General features: G+C 46.9%; 1 protein-coding gene across 2 annotated transcripts; it reads right to left on the bottom strand.

Annotated features, from left to right (window-relative positions):
- Positions 1 to 19: 19 nt before the first annotated feature.
- Positions 20 to 19,462, bottom strand: UPF1 (UPF1 RNA helicase and ATPase). 2 transcript variants are annotated; one of them, XM_048927941.1, is made up of 24 exons: positions 18,910 to 19,462; positions 14,146 to 14,288; positions 13,655 to 13,744; positions 12,952 to 13,119; positions 12,398 to 12,578; positions 11,843 to 12,004; positions 11,160 to 11,244; positions 10,909 to 11,007; positions 10,626 to 10,743; positions 9,635 to 9,794; positions 9,394 to 9,512; positions 8,981 to 9,145; positions 8,636 to 8,750; positions 8,310 to 8,453; positions 7,975 to 8,188; positions 7,666 to 7,783; positions 6,538 to 6,694; positions 5,421 to 5,563; positions 4,655 to 4,829; positions 4,117 to 4,198; positions 3,471 to 3,632; positions 3,032 to 3,249; positions 2,519 to 2,641; positions 20 to 2,414 (listed from the first exon to the last, which is right to left on the bottom strand). In XM_048927941.1, exons 1-23 carry the CDS (start codon positions 19,132 to 19,134, stop codon positions 2,522 to 2,524), a joined length of 3,363 nt encoding a protein of 1,120 aa, XP_048783898.1. In that variant the 5' UTR covers positions 19,135 to 19,462; the 3' UTR covers positions 20 to 2,414; positions 2,519 to 2,521. The 2 variants fall into 2 exon arrangements, with proteins under 2 accessions (XP_048783898.1, XP_048783899.1); XM_048927942.1 differs by having other exon boundaries at positions 10,626 to 10,734.
- Positions 19,463 to 19,581: the final 119 nt, after the last annotated feature.

Genomic DNA, 19,581 nt, shown 5'->3' with positions numbered 1-19,581 from the left:
ATGGTGCATGGTTTCCTCATTGAAAGGTAGGGGGCCACCGTGAATGCAAGAGCTGTTTATTAATATTTTATTGATGACAAACAGGTTTAAAACAAACTGAGACAAAATCAAAAGAGTAACACCGTGCTAGCACTGATGTCTGGATTTATAAAACTCAGAGTAACTGCTACAAAGGAAAAAAAACAGCAGAAGCAGAGGCAGGCATTCCCATCAGTGAAATAAAGGGGGGAGGGCGGAGGAGGGGGTTACATTACTCAATGGATTGCATTGCACAGAGGGGTACAGCTTAAACCTATCTGAAGTCTATGCAGCTACGCAGCCTACAGAAGGAAAAAAAAAAATTAAAAAAGCCCTTCGGCAATGTTAATAAATAAAACAGTCCATCTCACAAGGAAGGAAGGTGGCCTGTGTCTCCATTCTTTCGCATTGTAGAAGTCTAAACGCTGGAGGCTTTTTATGAGAAAAGAATGGTTTTCGTTTCTGGAAAATTGGAGTTTATTTTGCAGTTCTTGAACCACGTTCACTGCAGGACTGAACACAAATGCTGAACACCTGTTCCATTCTATGTGCACGCTACTCACGTTTGTGGGTATGCTACACCAGGTCTGTGCTGGGGAAGAGACACTCCTGAAAACTACAGCAAATACAGGTGATGAAAGCGGGTCAACACTCTACAGAAAGGACAGTGATGAAAGGGCTTTCCCCCCAGATACAAAAAGTGGGTTTTACATCGCTTAAGTACATTCATATGAGAGGTATTTCGAGTTCCCCCCCAAAAAAAAGACTAGAAACACTTGGAGCCCTTTGACAGAACGCTAACTTAATTCCAACCTTACAAACCCCGAGGTCAGAATCGCTCTGCTCGTCTCTGCCTGGTGGGAGGCTGAGGTTGGCAGTTTGGGATCCGATCCAAGCGGGTCTGCAGGAGCTGTGATTCTCTGCGCCGTTTCTAAAAAGGTTCAGACACCAATAAAATGCTCCCAGTGTTCCCATATGACTTATTTAAGATATGGGTACAACTCAGAAATTGGATGGCTTCTCTTATGTGCTGTTCTCAGTTCTGACTTCCAGCTATTTCTTCAGCCAGCACCGATGGCACAGCTGGGTGCACTACCTGAAAAAGCAGCTCCGGGTTTGTTCTGCAACACCTGAACCTCGGCTATCTGCGTTCGTCACCGAAGAAGCCACACAAAAGCCTACCCCGTTATCTCTAATTGTACCCATCTATCAGAGGCCACCTTCCAACAACTGCCTGCTTTGTCCATTTCTCCAACCTGCTTCAGTAACATTGTAGTCTTTACTTCAAAACCAATATAATCCCCAGTTTCCACTACTTCTTCCCCCCAGCTGAGGGAGCAGTAAAGCAGGCCTGTTAGCATCCTTTCCTCCAGGGCCGAAGGGCACAGGAACCCATCCCCTTTCAAGCGCAAAGTTCATCTTACAGAAAGGCTTGTTTTTCACAGAGTAGAGTCCAGACAGTAGCCAATTAAAGCATACAGAAAACACTTCGAAACCCTCCTCCCGCTCGAGCGCGCAGGCTCCTTCCATCTAACTGCTATCCGATGTAGGAAGAAGAGGCTGATTGCTGCAACTGTAAATCACACTGAAAGTTCTCAAGGTTGGTGCTCTAATTTAGTTTTGTTTTACACTTTTTGTGAGCTTCTCAGAACAAGGATCTCCCAGGTCCACCACTAAGAATTCAGAGACAAACTTCTAAAAATTCAGTGCTCCTTTGAAAGAATCTCTTTAAAACCACCTTGTCACGAAAGACCCATTCAGAATGCGGGCGGCACGATGACACTAGGATTTCAGAGCCAGCGCTGGACAACAAAACCTCCATCTCAGAGTTGAGCATCAGCTACGTTCCGCTGGATTTCTGCTTGGCCTGCTGTCAACTTAGGAACTCTCTCTCAGATACTCTGCTTCTAAAATGTAAACAGTTACTGCTAAAATATAGTACCCCTTGAGAACAACTCTGAGATGAGGGTTTTCCTCTCCCCATCTGCTCTGAAAAGTAATGCCCTGCTCGCAAAGAGAAGTATGGAATGAAGTGAAACCTGCTTAAGGCCCTTCTCTCGAGCTTCTTGGACTGGGGGAGCAGGGACTCAGCTGACCACTCATTGCAGGGTGAGTTGCCTTCCCCGTGAGGCGCCAGCCAGTCCGTCGTTGCTCTCTCTCCTCTCCGGTCAGTCTCCTTGTCTCAGTGAGCTAGCAGTGGGCTCTCTCGCGCGCTCTCCTTTCTCTCTCTCTCTCTCCTCTCCGTTGGTTGGTTTCTTTCTCCTGTTGCTCTCACACAGTGGTGCTTCAGTTTTAGCAGTGGAAAACAGGTATCCATTTTATTTTATTTTTTTTATTACCCAGAATAAAATGCTGATGAACTAAGCTCCACACAAGCTTAGCTCTTCTTCCTCAACCTGAAAGCGAGAAAGCAGAACAAGAGTTGTATGACAGCCATCAGGAAACGGTTCTCAAGAGCTCATATGAGGCAGGAGGGCAGAGGGGTGAGCGCAGAGCTTACACTCTAATACTGTGACAGTCCCGTCACTCCGCCATGTTGATACGCGCGTTCCCCCTGGTAGGTGGAGTCCTGTGACAGCGCCACGTCAATCTGAGACTTGAACTCATCACCAAGGTAACTGTCCTGGAAACGAGAGCGCGTGTCAAGCAGCACAAAGCTCCATAGAACCTCACAGAGCAGCCAGCGTTAAAGAAAAAGCGACTTTTAGGTTTTAAAGTTCAGCCCCGTTCTGCTGCGGAATTGCTATAAAGCTTCCAGCAGCACAAGGCAGCTGGAAGGGCAGCGGCTGAACGTCAGGGCTCAGGGTGAAGTTGGTATGCAGCTCTGAGTTCTTTTGCTCAAGTATACTTTTGAAGCCCACCAAGTAGAAGGTAAGAAATGCTGCGGCCAAATTAACTGCAAATGGTTTAGCTTCTACTTTCCTCAACTTTAAGAAACAGAGATGTGCACACAAACAGAACACTGACATAAAACCCAGGAAAAAGGGCGGACCGACTGTGCATCACTGCTTACCTGTGATAATTCTGGTTGGGAGAGCCCAGGCTGACTCATCTGAGATGGCTGACTCATGGAGATATAGCCCTGAGTCAGTGGACCCTGGGAGAAGGGCTGGGACACCACGTCTTGGCTCGCCTGGCTATTGGGAAGGTTTGATTGACTCGTTCCAGGAATCCCAAAACGATTTTTCTGGCGCCCACCACGACCGGTCTTCCCTTTGGGTGCCCCACGTCCTGGAAAAGCATTTATCCAAACCAACAGTGAGAAGCTTTATAAGCGTGTGAGAATCAGATGCTTCTACAAAGACTTGACGACTCGCTTCAGGCAACGCTTCACATTGTGCTCAGTGCAGTAGGTGCAAAGAAATACAAGTTCACTCTAGTCAGCACCGAAAGCATTATCCCACATCAGACCCACGCCGTGCCTTTGGCACTGTGCCCCCCTGGCCCCATACCTGCAGCCGGGCCGTTGGCCTGCCCAAAGTACCCTGGTGGGGGCATTGGGGGCATCACGAGGTTGAAGGGGATGGGAATGTTCATAGCAGTGACGTGGCTGGGGCCTGCACTGATCATCCCGATCTGGTCGTGGGTTTGGAAGTACATGTTGGATGGGCGCCCTGGGGAGGGGGAAGTCACAGTTATTTCAAGCATCCCAAATATCCTGAAATTCACAGTCCTGCTTTTAACGGTAACGGGAAGACTTTAAGGAGGAAAAATAATACAAACAAAGGACAAGTCATCACTGCCACAAACCTCTGGGATTCGTAGCTCCCCATTTATCCCACACTCCCAAGTCTCAAAGAGACACAACCGGTCGCCCCATCTCATCACTCTTCTACAGTGCCATTCCCCATTCCTACAACACTGACAGCCCCCCTCACTCCTTATCTGCTCTTCAAACTAGGGAGTAACAGAGGTTACTGCAACATCAGGGGCAGCAAAATCCCTCCTCAAGAATTCAGACACCACGAGCATTTTCAGTTTTTAACCCCCACGTTTTTCTGTATTTAAACATTTAAACATTTGCAGTTTGTAAGACATCCAACCCCAGGGACTAAGTGAAGAAATAGTGAATGGTGTTAATGCTGACAGCTTCTTTACCTTGACTGCTCCGGTCATAGACGGATCCTGGAATAATAGCTTCACGTGCATCATACATGGCAGTGGTCATGAAGCGGGCGCCCTGAAAGCATGGGAGGAGTTGGACAAAGCTTTAGCATCGAGCTGCACACTGTAACTGACTGTAAGGTGGGTAAAAACTCAACAAAACCTCACAGATACTGTTTCTAATGTAAGAACATCATCCAGGCATCGTCTCAACCACATGCTGACAACTCTCAACAGAAGTGCATGTAAAAGCCTTAAGGAACGCTTGTATAACGAACTTACACAAAGTAATTGCACCATGTTTCATGCATCTCAGAAGTCACCCCATGTAAAATTCTGCAGTGCATAAAGACAAACTGCTTCACTTAGAAACTGCAGTTTACTTTGCCACAGGCCATTTACTAGGCAACAGAAGTGAAAGATACAGGTGTGTGAGGGCATGGAGGCGTCTGTTTATTCCATCCACTTATGGCTGTCAATGCTCTGTTTCCTCATGCCACAGACATCTGAGAAACAGGAAAGGCCAACTTACTGGGTTGATGGTGTTGACAAGTTTTCGGGGCTTGCTGAATTGCATGAGGCTCTCCCGGAGGTTATTCAGTGGTCCCTCCACCAGAACCTTCTGCTCCTTGTAGTAATTCAGCAGGTGATTCCAAAGTGGTTGTTTAGACAGAGCTTTCGGGTTCCCAACAATAATTACCCCATACCTATGGAAGAACAAACAGCAAAACTAAGATCAGCTTACAGAACAGGACAAAGAACTCCAGAGAAGCCTGTGACAGGAGGTATAGGAGACCCTGACCCAACTGTTCCTGTATACAAAGGATTTCTGTACACTTGGAAGCTTGTGATTCCTGAGAGACTGGCTGCAGCAATCTCCTGCCTTCTCCAGGCTTGTCAAACATGTCACCATGCTCACCAGCCACGTTACATTGCTTTAGAACTGAGCAGATACCAAGGGAAGCCAACCAGCGCACTGCTGACTTCTCAGTAGCTTCCCTTCTTAGCAACCAAACTCATTCTAAGAAAAGGAAAACGGCTGCTGAGACAGAAAGCAGTGAGTGAAGGGCAGACTACTTCTGTCCTGCAGACAAAGGGGATGAGCATGCTGGACTCTACAGTCTCCCAGTACAAAATGGGAACGCTGACTGATTTAAGACTGCTCTTGTAAAGTTGAATCATTTCCATACTCCCTTCAAGGCTCCCTTAAACAGGCAGAGGAACAGGCTTACCACCCTCAGAACACAGCCCTTAGTAGCTCACCTCTAAAACAGAAGATCTGTCCAATTTTACCTTACCTTGCTCTTGTAAGAGCCACATTAAGACGCCTGGGGTCATTCAGAAATCCTATCCCTTGGTGTTCGTTGGCCCTCACACAAGACAGGATAATAAAGTCCTTCTCTCGTCCTTGGAAGGCATCCACGCTTGCAATTTCTACTTCCTAACACAGAGGAGAACACATAAATCATGGAAGCACGTAAGGGTTGTACTACCAACAGGTTTACAGGACTACTGGCTGCACACTAACAGCTCCATCATTTGGGAAAGGTGCTGTTTTTTCATGCCAGATCATCTGATAATTCCACTGCCCAATAAAGAGCTTTCTTAAGGGAGAATGGAGAGTCTCAGATTAAGACAAAGAATTTTATGTTCATGTCCTTTATGGTGCTTGCATTTCCCCCCCACAACTGGCACCTGCTTCAGACAGCAGCCCTTCTCCAGGTGCACTGCCAGAACGAATTTGGCTATCCCAAAACCTCACAGCAATACAGCTGCAGATCAGTACTGCTGCTCCCAGCCACTGAGAAGCCTGAATCAGAGGGACAGATCATTCCTGGCAGGAGCAGAAGTATTTCCACCAATTTTTGCTTCAATGAAAACACTGCCCAATTATTCCAATTATTGCAAAAGAGACTGCATTAAACACCTAAGCAGCTTGTCTGTAGTGTAGCAACATGTTGTAGTGCGTGGTGGAGGAGGTCCACTCAGAGGACACACTCCTAAGGAAACAAATGACTGAACATTAGAATTTATGGCATTCAACTTCCTGTGTGTCTCCCAGCTTGAGACATTTTTCCACAGCTGAAGCACTGCTGACCTTTCCCTTCTGTGCCTCAATGAGCCTCAGAGGATGGACTCATCCAAGCTCTCCTTTCAACAGAACCTCACTGGGCTTTCTCCATTATTTGGCAAACTGCTCTCCTCAAACTTACTGGCATTTACTAACTCCTGCATTACCTTCCCTTGAACTATTTTACCTAAGGTCAATTAAAATGCTCAGAAGTTACTAAAGAATAAACAAATTTGGTCTGAGAAGCCAGACCAAAAATGAAAGCATTTGAGTTTCACAGTGTCTCAGCTTCTCAGCTTCTTTCTACCATCAAAGGTTCTCTTGTTTGTGCAATGACTCCATACCTGGTAAAGTTTTGTATGCAAGGAACCACTGAACTGCATGTACTGCACCAGATAAGATCGCTGGCCTTCATAAGGAGTAATAATGCCAATCTGATCAGGTTTGGCACCAGCTTTCAAAAGCTTTGTAGTTATCTTCTCCACGTTGGCAGCTTCCGTTCTAGAAAAAAAAAAAGATTCATTTATTTAATTCCAGCATTAGGTCTAAACATTTTCAGTGAATGGGGATAGAAAGCCTCAACACGTGTGCTGTGCCTTCTTTCACAAAGGCTCCTTCAGAAGGAGGTCATTTTTACACCACAGCACCCTGCCACTCAAATTAGTTCAGCTTAAGCTCTGCAAGAACATTCCCTGCTATCACCTCTTGCTACAAACAGATGCTCTCAGCCAAAAGTTCACACCTCAGAAGAGGTCACAACAACACAGATTGATCCTGGAATCTACATCCGCCTTTTCAGTACTGCACAACTAAACTTCCTGGAGAAGCAGAATTCAGGACAGCCATCACTCTTCTGAAATGCAGTTCTGAGTTAAATGTATGCTTGTACTTTGAGTGAGACCAGGAGAAGTGTTCCAGCCTGCTGTACAAACAGATCCTTCAGTTCTTTTATCTTGAAGTTTTAAATATAGACCGTTTTTGAACGCCATTGCTCTGTGAGCCAACAGTTGTGCCATGTTTGTGCACAGTCTGCCTTGCTGCATTCAGCACTCCTGCACACACAGTTCAAGCAGCAGACAGGTTAAAAATATCACAGCAGATACATTTTGCAAGCTGGTCTGATTCTTCCTTCCAGGCACGCAAACAAATGCATGTAAAGCAAAGGAGCAGTGTTAGAAGCTCATTCACTGGAAAAGTTTGGATGTGCAGAACAAAGGGATAGGAAAAAAATGAAATTCCCAGCTCCCCACTGCTCTCTTGCTACCTTCTCCTCTTTCAACATCCACCCATTAGGACCTCATTTCAGGAGCTACTGGAATTCAAGCTTTGAAATGGGACTCAACCAGCACTTCCTGGGTGCAAAATGCAGTCAGTTTGCTTCTGTTTTGAATTCATGCCTTTTATTAAGGCACTTTATTGTCCCACTTTCATACTGTCAGTATTTCTATGTAAATCTCAGTACTGATTTTTACCTGTTCAAGTAAGAGGTGCCCGAGCTGGCGATTTCTTCCTGCCCTTGTGTAACATAGAAAAACATTGGCTTGTCTGGCTGCGGCCACTGGAAATCAAACCCTTTCTTCACACGGTCAGCTGAAGAGCACAAAAGTAATGAAGTTAATACTGCTTTACTAGAAAATCACTTTCACAGCAATGCCTCAAAGAGTCAATGGCAGCATTTCTCTTCCTAATTGAATAAAAAAAACTCATCTGAATTAAAGAATTTTTCCTTCAATCCTTAATGAACTGAAGAGAAAGGACTTTGCAGGAAATGCCATTCTTACCTGCAGTGACACCATTCTGGAGCGAACCCTCATAGAAGATGTTGGATGGGAAAGCACTCAGGGCTGGGTGCATGCGGTACTGCACCTGCAGGCGGATGGGGCGAATCCCCAGCACCACCAGCCTCTCAAACAGGGACTGAGACAGGCCTGCCTTGGCAGCTTTCTTACACATCACAACAGGCCCCAGCTGGCAGTGGTCACCTACAAGAATAAGCTGTGGAAAAGAAAAATTCACCGCTGATGACAGTGCAGGTACCCGAGTCTGGATTTTCTGCCCAAACTCCTGCTTCACCTATTTATAAATCAGACTTTAAAGGGAACCCAGCAGCTCCTACCTGCTTTGCTCCCAGCACAACTGGCACCATGCACTCTGGCTCAGTGGCCTGGGTGCTTTCATCGATCAGAATGGAGCGGAACTGCATTTTTGCAAGCCTTGGATCACCAGCTCCCACACACGTGCAACAGATCACATCTGCATTCTGAGACAGAAACACAACCAAAATCAATCAAGTGGGATAAGAGAACACTTTCATACAGAAGGCCACTGAATACCATCCCAGGAATCTCGCCCTAAGTTAAACTGTGTTCTGATAGCTGCCAACAAATTGCAGCTAAGTGGGAGAAGGCAGTAACAGGACTGCTGTGTCTGGTGAAACTTTACCATGAGCAATTCACGCTCTGCTGTTCGTTTCAGCGCACGGTAGCGTTTCTCATCGGCAGATGACAGTTCTCCAGTTTCATCTTTAAGTTGTTGCAGCTTCTGAAGCTCTGGCATGCTGCAAAAATGGAATTTTGCATTATAATCTAATTAACAACAGCTCCAGCTCACAGTGAAGCTCTTTACATATTGCCACAGAAACAAGAAAACGTATTTGCAAAACTAAAAATGACTTTTGTACAGAGCAAAATATATACCATCACTGCCAGAGCTGTTAAAACAACTGCATCCATCACAACACCCGAGCTTTGGGTTTTTTGGGGTGTCTTCCCCTCTCACCCTCCTTACCTATCCATGTTTCTGATCTGGTTATGCAGTGCCAAGAAGGATACAGGTGAGTCAATTGCCTCACGGCTTTTAGCACACAGCCGAACCACTTTCAGACCAGTCTGATGGATCTTCTCTGTCAACTGATCTACAGCAATGTTACTTGGAGCACACACTAACACAGGCCTTGGGGGAAAAAAAAGAGTCTCAGTGAACTATAAGCTTCTGCCTGCAACAGAGTGTTAACACACATGCTCCCTAAAAATAAGCTACCGATGAGTATCTTCTGATTTAAGCTCAGATCTTCACAGAACACATTTCTAGAAAGTCTTTCCAGTTCAAGGATACAGACTGCTTAAGTGCTTAAATGTGAGCTGATTCTCTGGACCAATCATGAGGTAACCTCACGCATAAAGATTCAGAGAAGTTCTTACCCATTGCCCTGTCTAGCCAGATGATAGACAATGGTAGCTGATGTCACTGTTTTTCCAGTACCAGGGGGACCCTGGATAAGGCTCAGAGGACGCTGCAGGACGGTCTTCACAGCATAAACCTGTGGAATTATTTTAATGCTATTCAGTATTCCTTGCACAGGAAATTACAAAGTCGTTCAACCTTCAATCATAAATCCTCCATCGTATTCTTTGCATGTAGAAAGAAGGAACATGAGGGTACCTGAGAATGGTTGAGATCAGGAAGTCCTTGTGCTGTAAAGCGCTTTGGCAACTGGCATTTAATAATTACATCTTCCACCTCGTGGCCCAACAGTTTGTGATAGATGTATCCTGACACCGAAGTCTCATCCACAGCAAATGTTTTTAAAGCACTCTGCATTCTGAAATGAGCAAAGGACAAAAAATAGAACAAAATCAGGATTACCTCAGATTAAATTATGCACAAGAGTAGAAGTTAATCAGCCATCAGACAAATTAAAACATATCTTTTGGAAAAAAGACAATGCAAAGATCTAACAACAGAATTAAGAGACCAAACATTAGACTTCCAGAACACAGATCTTTGTTTCCCCAGTGTGCATCCTACAAACTGTAACCACAAGCCTGCAGTGGAACTGGGCTCTGACAGTTTGCAGTGGAAGTTTGAGGTGCAAGATGTGAATAAAAGCTGTACTCAGTACCTCTATTTCAGGACAACAAACTCCTATCTCACAACATGCATTGCAGACACATCTCAAGCCCACAGACCCCACAGCTGATCCAGCTTCCTTGAAACTTCAGTTTGTCAAAGTGATTCAAAGTTGAGGAGATCAAATAAGAACACAGAGCACTTCATGACTGCATTAACAAACAGAACCTCAGAAGTTTTTCTTCTTAAATCCCAAATGCTACTAAGCTTGAGGTTCATTTTTCCCCTTGGATCCACAGGTTACATGAATGTACTTCCAAAGTCCCTGAACATGCTTTCAAAGTGAGAAACACTGACAGCCTGGAATTCAACTGAACGTCACCACCTCTAACAACACCTAGAGCTGCTGCTCTGAGAAGCAGGCACCACGTTCATGACCTTGATGCATTCAGCACACTCCCTCTGACTGCTGGTATAATGAAGCAATACATCACCTCTTGTTCAAAAACCCCACTGAAGTTAGGAGGAAAAATACACACCTACTGAACCCATTATCTGCTGAGTTTAAGTGCTTTCTCAGTACCTGTCAAATGAAGTAGACTTCCACACAAAATCCACTTGGAAGTTATGAGTAACCTCCACGGGGGCTCCAACGCTGCTCCTCAGCTCGATGGCAATCTCATCACCATAATCTGTAGAACCTCGTTAAGTAGTAATCTGCAGCAAACATCTGAATTGTATTTTTCCCGATTTCCATTTATTCAGTAGGCGCCCGCTAATTACAATGCTTTCAAAATTACTTATGTACACAATTTAGGAGTTCCTCAGAGATAATTTAACCTTAAGGCTCATTAAGTAAAGGATACTATCAGGAACTTTGATGACATGGCCGATTCCTTTCCACAGAGGGGCCAGGTCTCCTTTGTACCTCAAGCAGATCTCATCTCCTTGCATAAGACGCATATCTGCAAAGGAGAGAGAAAATAATCTCAGAACATCCACAGCAACAAAAACCTACAGGACTATCTCATATCCCAGGCCACTGCAGTTCTTTAAATGCTGATGTTATTCACCAGGTACAAAAACCAGACAAAACACGCAGCTGAGCTGTCATTACCTGAATCAGTCTTTGGCAGAGTGAAATAAGCAATTCTTTTCTTATTCAAGCCCAGGTCCCATCTGACTGTGATGTTATCTTGGGTCTAACAGTAAAGAAAGAGCACATATTATGTTCTTAAAGAGCTGCTTATCAACTACCACAATCCTCACGGTCCTAAACTTCAAAACAGTGGAGAAACACAAAACTTGCTGTTCCTCTGTCACCAAACAAACTTCTGTGTTTATCATTATGGGCTGTACTCACACCACCTGCAGAAGTTCGTTCTGTTTCAAAGACAATGGATTTAAGTTACTGAGAAATGTGTTGGCATCAGCACCTGTGTCAGTTTTGTAGAAAACTCTTCAGTGTCCCCAACATGTTACAAGCTTGACTGGGAAGTGACTGGTGCAAAGGTAAGTGAATGTCATGAGGAAAAGAACGTAACAGAAGGTGGTCAAGAAGCAGTTCTGACAAAGAACACAATTCCAGGAGAGACAAACTTTGAATTCAGAAGAGATGGAAGACCTTAAGTGATATTTCAAAGTTTTCCCTGTGATCGCACATTAATATTACTGTTAATTACTGTCATGTCTTTATTACAGTAATATTACATTTATTTCACTTTAGTTTTTCCTTCCATTCTACTAAGTGAGAGAACTGGTCAGAATCCCCCTCTAACAGGCATTTTTCAAGCAGATTACCTGAGACTCCTTAAGCTTCTTGTCATAGTCTGCCTCAAGCTTGACTAGAGGACCAAATATATTTTGGTATTGATAAGCATCTTCGTATCTAAGCAGGACGTGCTGTGGCTCTTCATCAACACCAGGCTTCTCTAAGTCCTCAAGGGTTGCAGATGGATTTTCCTAAGATTTAACACACAAGAGTGCTGTTTCAAAGTTTTAAGCACAAACAAGTGATAATAAACTGCTAAAACCATGCTGAAGTGTTATGTCATGCTCACCTACATGCAGCCAAGTTTGTTCTGCATTAACAGGTACAGAAAAAGCTCTGAAAAAGCAGTGACTGACTACAGACTGACTGACAGAACCTGAAGATGAAGCTTTCCTACTTTAACAGGTGATTTCTCTAGTCAATTCCCAGTTGTGTTGCTTGTCAAAAGGGAAAGGTTTGAACCTCATGTATATTAGGCTCTGTTTCCTGCCTTACACTGCTGCTACAACAGCCTCGTCCCTCCTTTTAAGACACAAAACCAGCACTGAGTGAAACATCATTGGTATTTGAAAAGTGGGAAATACCTTCCAGAGTTCTTCCAGTTTGTTGATCTGCTGAGCTGTAATCTGACGTGCTCTCAGCTGCTCCTGCTCAGATGGAATCTTTACCAGCCACGAGAGGAAACAGCGATCTTGGATAAGAGGCTGCCACTGTGAACTGTCCCAGTTAATATCCTTTAAACTGCTCTGACTTGCACATGGCTGCCTGCACAACCAAAATATTGAGAAAAATTATTAGACGACTGTAAGGGAATCTACCAAAGTGTAAGAACATGTTTAACACATTCTTCAAACACGCCTGGTTAAAAGAAGAAAGCCAACACCAGTGGCCTGCTGAGCCAATTCATCAGTTCCTGTGCTTGGTACTTCAACACTGCAGAGGCAAGGTATCCTAATCATTAGTTCTCCTGTATTTCTAGAACTGCAAAAAGCTCAGCATCTCAAATACTAAAAGTGACACGGTGATAAAAGGAGACCAGAGTGTAAAACGTTCAGGTACCAAGTGAAAGCCGAGGGTTGCCATTTAGAAATCCAGTTGTGCAACACTTGAACACAAACACTGCAATAAATTCTCTCACCTGCACAGCAAAACAACCACAGAGTCTGCCTTAGCTGGAATAAAGCCAAGGAGAAACACATTACGACACCCGCAGTTGTAACATTCCAGGACAGTCTCTCCTAGAGGCCCATCTTTATGGAGAGTCACCTCCTTGCACTTCGCTCTCACCAGATGGTTGACGATGTGGCTGAAACCAGAGAGGATCCGTATTTATAAGCAGTCAATACGAAAACCAGATTTAGTCCTAACTTTATGTAACACAGCAATTCAGTCATTATTAAGAGATAAACAAAAACCTATTCATACTCTGGCAGACATTAATAATCCCCTGCTCCTTTCATCCAGGCCAAGATGACTGCTAAGAGTTTCAGTGTTTCTGCAATGCATGAATACTTCAAAGTGAATGTGAAAGAAGGGGCAGTGTACAAGAAATTTATTGCTGTTTGGAAGCAGCTTCCTGAAGCTCCACAGAGCACAGCATCTGTTACACTGTTCTGCAAGAGCACAGGGGGAAGAAGCAGTGAGCTCAAGCCCAAAAGCAGTTCAAGTTGTGCTGAGGTGGAGCTGTAAAAGCTCATAACAGGAAAATCTAGAGGTTGGAGGCTCACATTCAAGTCATGAGAATTCGACATCGTGGAAAATGTAAGTCACACCCATTATGCATTTCAAAACAAACACTACAGCAAGTTTGCCCATCTCATTTCCATCATTTAATCATTTACCTGCCAGATGTATTTCCACGCCCATTACAGAACCACTTTTTGCTGGTGTTGCAGTAAACCACGCAGGCAGGGTCATGGATACCACAGTAACTGGAATTAAAATGAGATGAGGAAGTCATTGGGAAATTATTTATAGGACAATGCAAAAACAAGACTTGAATTACCCAGAAGTGTACAAAATAAGGGGAAGTAAAAATCAGGAATCATGAGAGTGGCTGGAAGTACCAAACACACGAGTTAAACTTCTGGTTTGAGGCAAGCTCTTTAACTATTTCCACCATTACCATTTCTAGGAAGGCTCAACTCTGCAGCCCTTAGAAGAGAGGCCCAGGAGCTCAGCAGAGCAGCACTGTCAGCGCACACAGGAGCTCAGCAGAGGGCACTCACTGCCTGCCAGCAGGCAGCTGCTTTCAAAATTCCATCCATCCTCTAAGCACTCCATGCCCTCACCTTCTGGAAACAGCCAGCCTGATGCAAAGATCAGGTCTCACCTGCAAGCATGCACGGGAAGATCCTTTGTATAGTAAGTATCTTCTTCATCTTCTTCAAAGTTCAGCTCTGCCAGAAGCTGGCTGGTTTTAGCGACGTTATCATCCACTGCTCCGTTCTGCAGAATGCCATCAGGTCCATTAACCTGCAGTGCAAGGTCAGTGCTCAGGTCATACTACCAAAACATGCTCAGAACAAAGCCAAGAGTGGGAATCCCGACTTTGCTGTGTAAAAACTTGTCTTGAATTCAGGAAATTCTCAGAAGAACAGAAAAGCGATGAGTTGGAAATACAGCCCTCATCTACCAAAAATCATCATATATACGTTGTATATCATTGATACTTGCTTCATCAGCTCCTACTTTACAGGAATACTGAAGTGTCAATTCACAAAACTAAATTACTTTTCTTCGGATTATGTTTTGTCTATCCACCAAACCAATCCTCCTCCCCAGAGACTCCAGAAGCACAACTTCACAACACAAAGACAACAGGAAGCAGGGGACCAAGACCTATTCCAATGCACACCTAAGGAAAAGCCAAAGAGCCAGAAATAACAGAAGCTGGTTCTCAGCAGACTGCCCAGCTCTCCAAGCAGCATCACTTGTACAAGGCATACCACCTGCACTGCATGCAAACAAACACATACCTGTGTAATGCACCAGGTGTGACAACCACTACTGCATTACCCAAACATTGCTTTAGCCACCACACTATTTCCTTCAAAACAAAAAGGCTTCTTTAAGTTACCCAGGAAACACACAAACTCCATTCAAACTAACACAGCCCAAGCTCTCAGAGCAGTGCCTTTCACAGGCTGCCTGGCTAAGGCAGCACACACACAGCAGGTGCTCCCTCTTTGCACTGACTTAGCTACCTGCCAGAACCACAAAGTTCTGCGTCAGCACATTTGACACATCAAGTCCTGGTCCTGTTAAAAATAACTCCATTTTGGCAACACTTAGCACAGTGCTTTTACCACCAGGAAGGAGCACCAACAGGTGTGAATCACAAATCAGACTTCAGCACGACTCAAGCAGCCATTGTCCCTTGGGACTCCTTGGCTTCCAGTTCCATTCGGCCACAGCAACCACAGCTCTGCAGACCGACTGTCACGGCAGGAGCTGCAGCAGCTCAACATTTAATAGCATCTTCAGAGCTGCTCTAATGCAAACATCAACTTTAAATACAGTGATATTAAAGAAAATATGAACATAGCTTATTAACTGATCTTAGAATAGGTGGAGACTAATGGAACAAGTTAACCCAAACTTCTTAGAAGCACGGAGAGGACACTCCCAGGGCAGGTGCTGTCAGCCTGCTCTGAAGAGGCCTCACATGCCATTACTGACACTGACAAGCACCATCCGTTTTTTGGAAGCTTGCATATAACTCGGGGCTGTCGAGCAAGCAGCCAGTGCAATTGCAGAGCCCTTTTTTTTTTAAGGCAGGAGCAGAAGGAATGGCAGCACACACAGATCTCTCATCCTACACCAGCACAGCACTCGGGCCCACAGTGATGTCAGCACGACGGCACCCATCTGTCAGCAGCAGGACCCGGCAGCCGGGCCGTGCCTCAGCAGGCACACAGGAAGGAAGTGGCCCAACTATTGTTCTCAACTCGCTGCCATGTCAGCCTGCGTGCGCGTTATTAAAATCTGGCAGCACCAGCTGTTGTGTAAGATTTGGGGGGGGATTCTCTATTTTAAATGTGTCGACTGAAACTTCTGGCACAGCAAGTTTAGCAGCCACGCCAAGCAACCTGCACGGCTCTGAGAGCTGCTGGTTCCTCGCCGGCTCCTCGCAGGTGTCCCCGGTCCTGCTGCACACAGCAGCAGTGCTTGGTGGAGCTGAGCCGCACTCCAGCACGGCAGCTGACCCAATTAACACCGCAGCAAGCAGTGACCGTGTGGAGCCCCAGCTGGGTGACAGCAGCTTCCTCGCCGTGCTTCTGGCTGATGTGCCCACCCACACAGCAGCTCATCAACAGGCAACAGCCATCAGCACAGCTGCACTTTAAAGCAGTATGTGTCAGGCTGCAGCAAGAGAAACGATGACAGCTAGGCAAGGATTCTGCTGGGATCTTGCTATCAGACAGCGCTCAGCTGTGGCACTGCACCCCAGCACTGTGCAGCACACACAGCACAGCCAGGCACGCCGCCCCGGCGCAGGGAAGTTTTTCCTCATGCTTTAGAAAAACACACACTTGTGGATTTGCACAACCATTTGTCGTTGGGAGAGATTCCACTGACGCCGTGTGACATTTGTGGCGCCTTAAAATCTGTTGTGCTTATTTGATCTCCCTTTCAGAACGAGGGAAGGCGCATCGCTGAGAGCATTCAGCCTCACGGCAGCACAGAGCTGTTTCACAACAGGGGTCCGAGCAGTGTTTGCTAACACCGAGGCTGGGGACTGCAGGAAACCCCAAACCAGCAGCAGGGCTTGCCATGCCCACACTCAGGGCACCACCAAGCGGCTCCCAGCACCAGGCACAGAGAAACGTGCTGCCTCCTCCCACCAGAACCGAGTCCTGGCCTGAGGGAGCAGGGAAACACTGTGGATATGATCAGAATTTATCTTAATACAAATCAAATATGCTAATTAGTTTGTCTAATCATCAGAAAACTGCATTTCCCCTGTTTACAGAAAACAGGAGGCATTGCTCCTGCATTGCTTAACCTCTGCCTGCCTTTTGTCACTCAGACACTAATCCGTGGTAACAGCATCCTCTTAAACTGTTAGTTAAGTATATGCTGAGAAACAAAGCTTTCGGAGTGAGGCTCAAAGAATGCTGTCTGGAGAAACGAGGGACTCTGCACTGCCCAACTCATCTTATTTCAATCCACAGGGCACTAAAAAGGTATCAGAAAACAGAACAGGAGTAAAATTAATATCCCTTCCATGTTTATCAGGATGAAATAATATTTATTCCAACTTTGTTCACAATCACAGTCAAAATTTAAACTAGGCAAAAACGTATGCAGCCTGGGAGATTTAGATTTAGATACACTCCTGCCAAAAGGCATTAACGAGCTCACATTATCTACCCAAGGAGGCAGAACCTCCCTGAGAATCCTTCAGACGGCCCCTTTCTGATCTCAGCGCTGATGAGAACACTGAAAGGCAGAGCTCCAAACTGAGCACAGGCGCTGGGTTTCGCTGAGCTCCGACATCACCGTGCTCCCAAATCCTCACTGGAACAACAGGCTCCCCTGTCCCAAATTTACACAGCATGGGGACAACTGCAAAACCCTGCAGTGAAATAAAAGCACTCAGCCATTACAAACATCCTCTGCTTCCTGCCTGCCAGGACGGATGCTTACAGACACGCTCATACCTGGATGTGCTCTCCAGATTTTCCTTTTTCCCTTCTTACTTCAAAGGCTTTTCAAACATGTTTAGACAAAAAGCAAAACGAATCCTCTTCCCTTGCCTTCTGCACTCTCAGACTCATTCTGGGGCGGTTTTTCTTCTTCTATCCAAACTCTTTACTGAGAGTTCTAGAATGATCACAACCATCAGAGCTTTAAAAACTTTAAAAACTACGATTTTACCCCGAACACCTTTTTAGTCAATTAACACACGCACTAACTACAAACACAAAAACTACTTAGCAACAATTCAAACGGGAAAAAGGATTGTTTTGCTCAATAGAACTCAAGAGCTACAAGTAAACACAAAATAAAGCAAACAGCCCACAGGAGCTCAGCTCTAAATCCACATTATGAACACTGACTGGAGTGAGTCCCAGCACAGCCCTGGGCCTGGGCCCAGCACTGAGGCAGCACAATTCCACCTGCCCTGCACACCTGAGGCTGCCATTCACTCACTGCTCTAAGTTTACTCATTTCTGTGTCACTTACAGACCCCAACAGATCAGTCTTGGAAAATAAAGTTAAAAAAAAAAAAAAAAAACAAATCCCCCCTGACTGCTTTTGGTGCAGGATGAAGAGCTGTTATCTACAGCATTTCAATTCCTCCAAACTTGCGTTCTGAAACGCAGACAATCTACAAACATTTAATTGTTAATACCAGAACTACTTAACAATTTATAACGACATAATGGAACTTAATACATTCCAAGATGTACAAGAGCAGCCCAACTTTTAAAAAAGCACAAAACAGCCTCTCAGGTGCGGCTTTTGGGCTTCTTTTCTCCTGCTATAGACAGTCAAGAAGCAGCACAAGGACAAGCAGCGTTTCCTTTTATAACACTTCTTAGTTTCTGGCTGCACAGCCCAGTTCCCTCTTTTCTTTCACTTCTGCGAAGTGTTAAAGCGGAATCGCGGCCGTCATCGGGCGGCGTTAAGAATTCTCCCATTTCTCAGCCTCGAGGACCTCCGCACACCAACCGCAGGCACTACGGGCTGTCACTGCCCTACAGCCCCAAACAAAGCCGCCCGGCAACCCCGCAAAGAGAAAGAGGCCCTCTCGGAAAGGAGCCGCTTTCTGTCAGAAAGAAATCCAGCTCCGCTTTCAGAGCGCTCAACTCCTCGCAACCAAAGAGAACGCGGAGGCGCGTTCGTTTCAACAAGAAAACAAACCGAAATCCTTCTACCCCGGCAGCGCTCCTCGCTCCGTATCGCGACTATCGGGACAGCACGGCGATATCGCGACTATCGCGACAGCCCCGCTCCCGCAGGCCCCGCCGCCCTGGCCCAGCGCTTCCCCTCTCGCCCCGCTCCCGCCCGCCCCTTCCGCGCTCCCCCCGGTGGCGGCGCCGCCTCACCCCGCCCCCCCCCCCGGCACCCCGCGGCGCGGCCTCACCTGGGCCTCGATGGGGCCTGCAGGGCCCTGTCCCGCTCCCGGAGCGCCTTGGGCCTGGCCGGGCCCCGCCTGCCCGGCTCCGGGCGGGGTTTGGGTCTGGCTGGGGAGGGTGAAGTCGGTGAACTCGAACTCGGAGCCCTGCGTGTCGGCGCCGAGCAGCTCGGCCTCCTCCGTGTCCAGGAAGGTGAGGGTCTGCGAGCTGGGGCCGTACGCTTCCACGCTCATGGCGGCGGCGGTGGAGAAGAGAAGCGGCGCTTCCGCGCGCTCCCCCCGCCTCGGCCGGGCCGCGCCTCACGGAGCCCGGGCGCCGCGCTACGCTAGCGGCGGGATCCGCCGCGCACACCAGGCCGCGCCCCCGAGAACCGACCGCCGACGAGACCCCCGCTGCCCCGCTCGGGCGGCCCCGAACGCGGCCGGACCGACGGCGGAAGGAGCCGGGGAACGGAACCGAGAGCCCCGAGACGCCGCGAGAGGAACCGTCCGGCCGCCGCGCGCCAGGCCAGCAGCGGTGACGCGGAGCGCACGGCGGACGCCAGCACGGCCCGTGCGCGTGGGCGGGTGACGCAGCACGCACACCTGGGAGGGCACGGCGGGAGGGGGCGGGGCTGCGCGCGGAAGGCGCGAAGGAGCGCGCGGCGCGAACCGCCTGAAGAGCGAAGGGGGGGGGAGAAC

Source organism: Lagopus muta, chromosome 26, assembly GCF_023343835.1.
Source record: "Lagopus muta isolate bLagMut1 chromosome 26, bLagMut1 primary, whole genome shotgun sequence".
NCBI classification, from domain to species: Eukaryota; Metazoa; Chordata; class Aves; order Galliformes; family Phasianidae; genus Lagopus; species Lagopus muta.
This window is presented reverse-complemented; position numbering and strand designations above follow the sequence as displayed.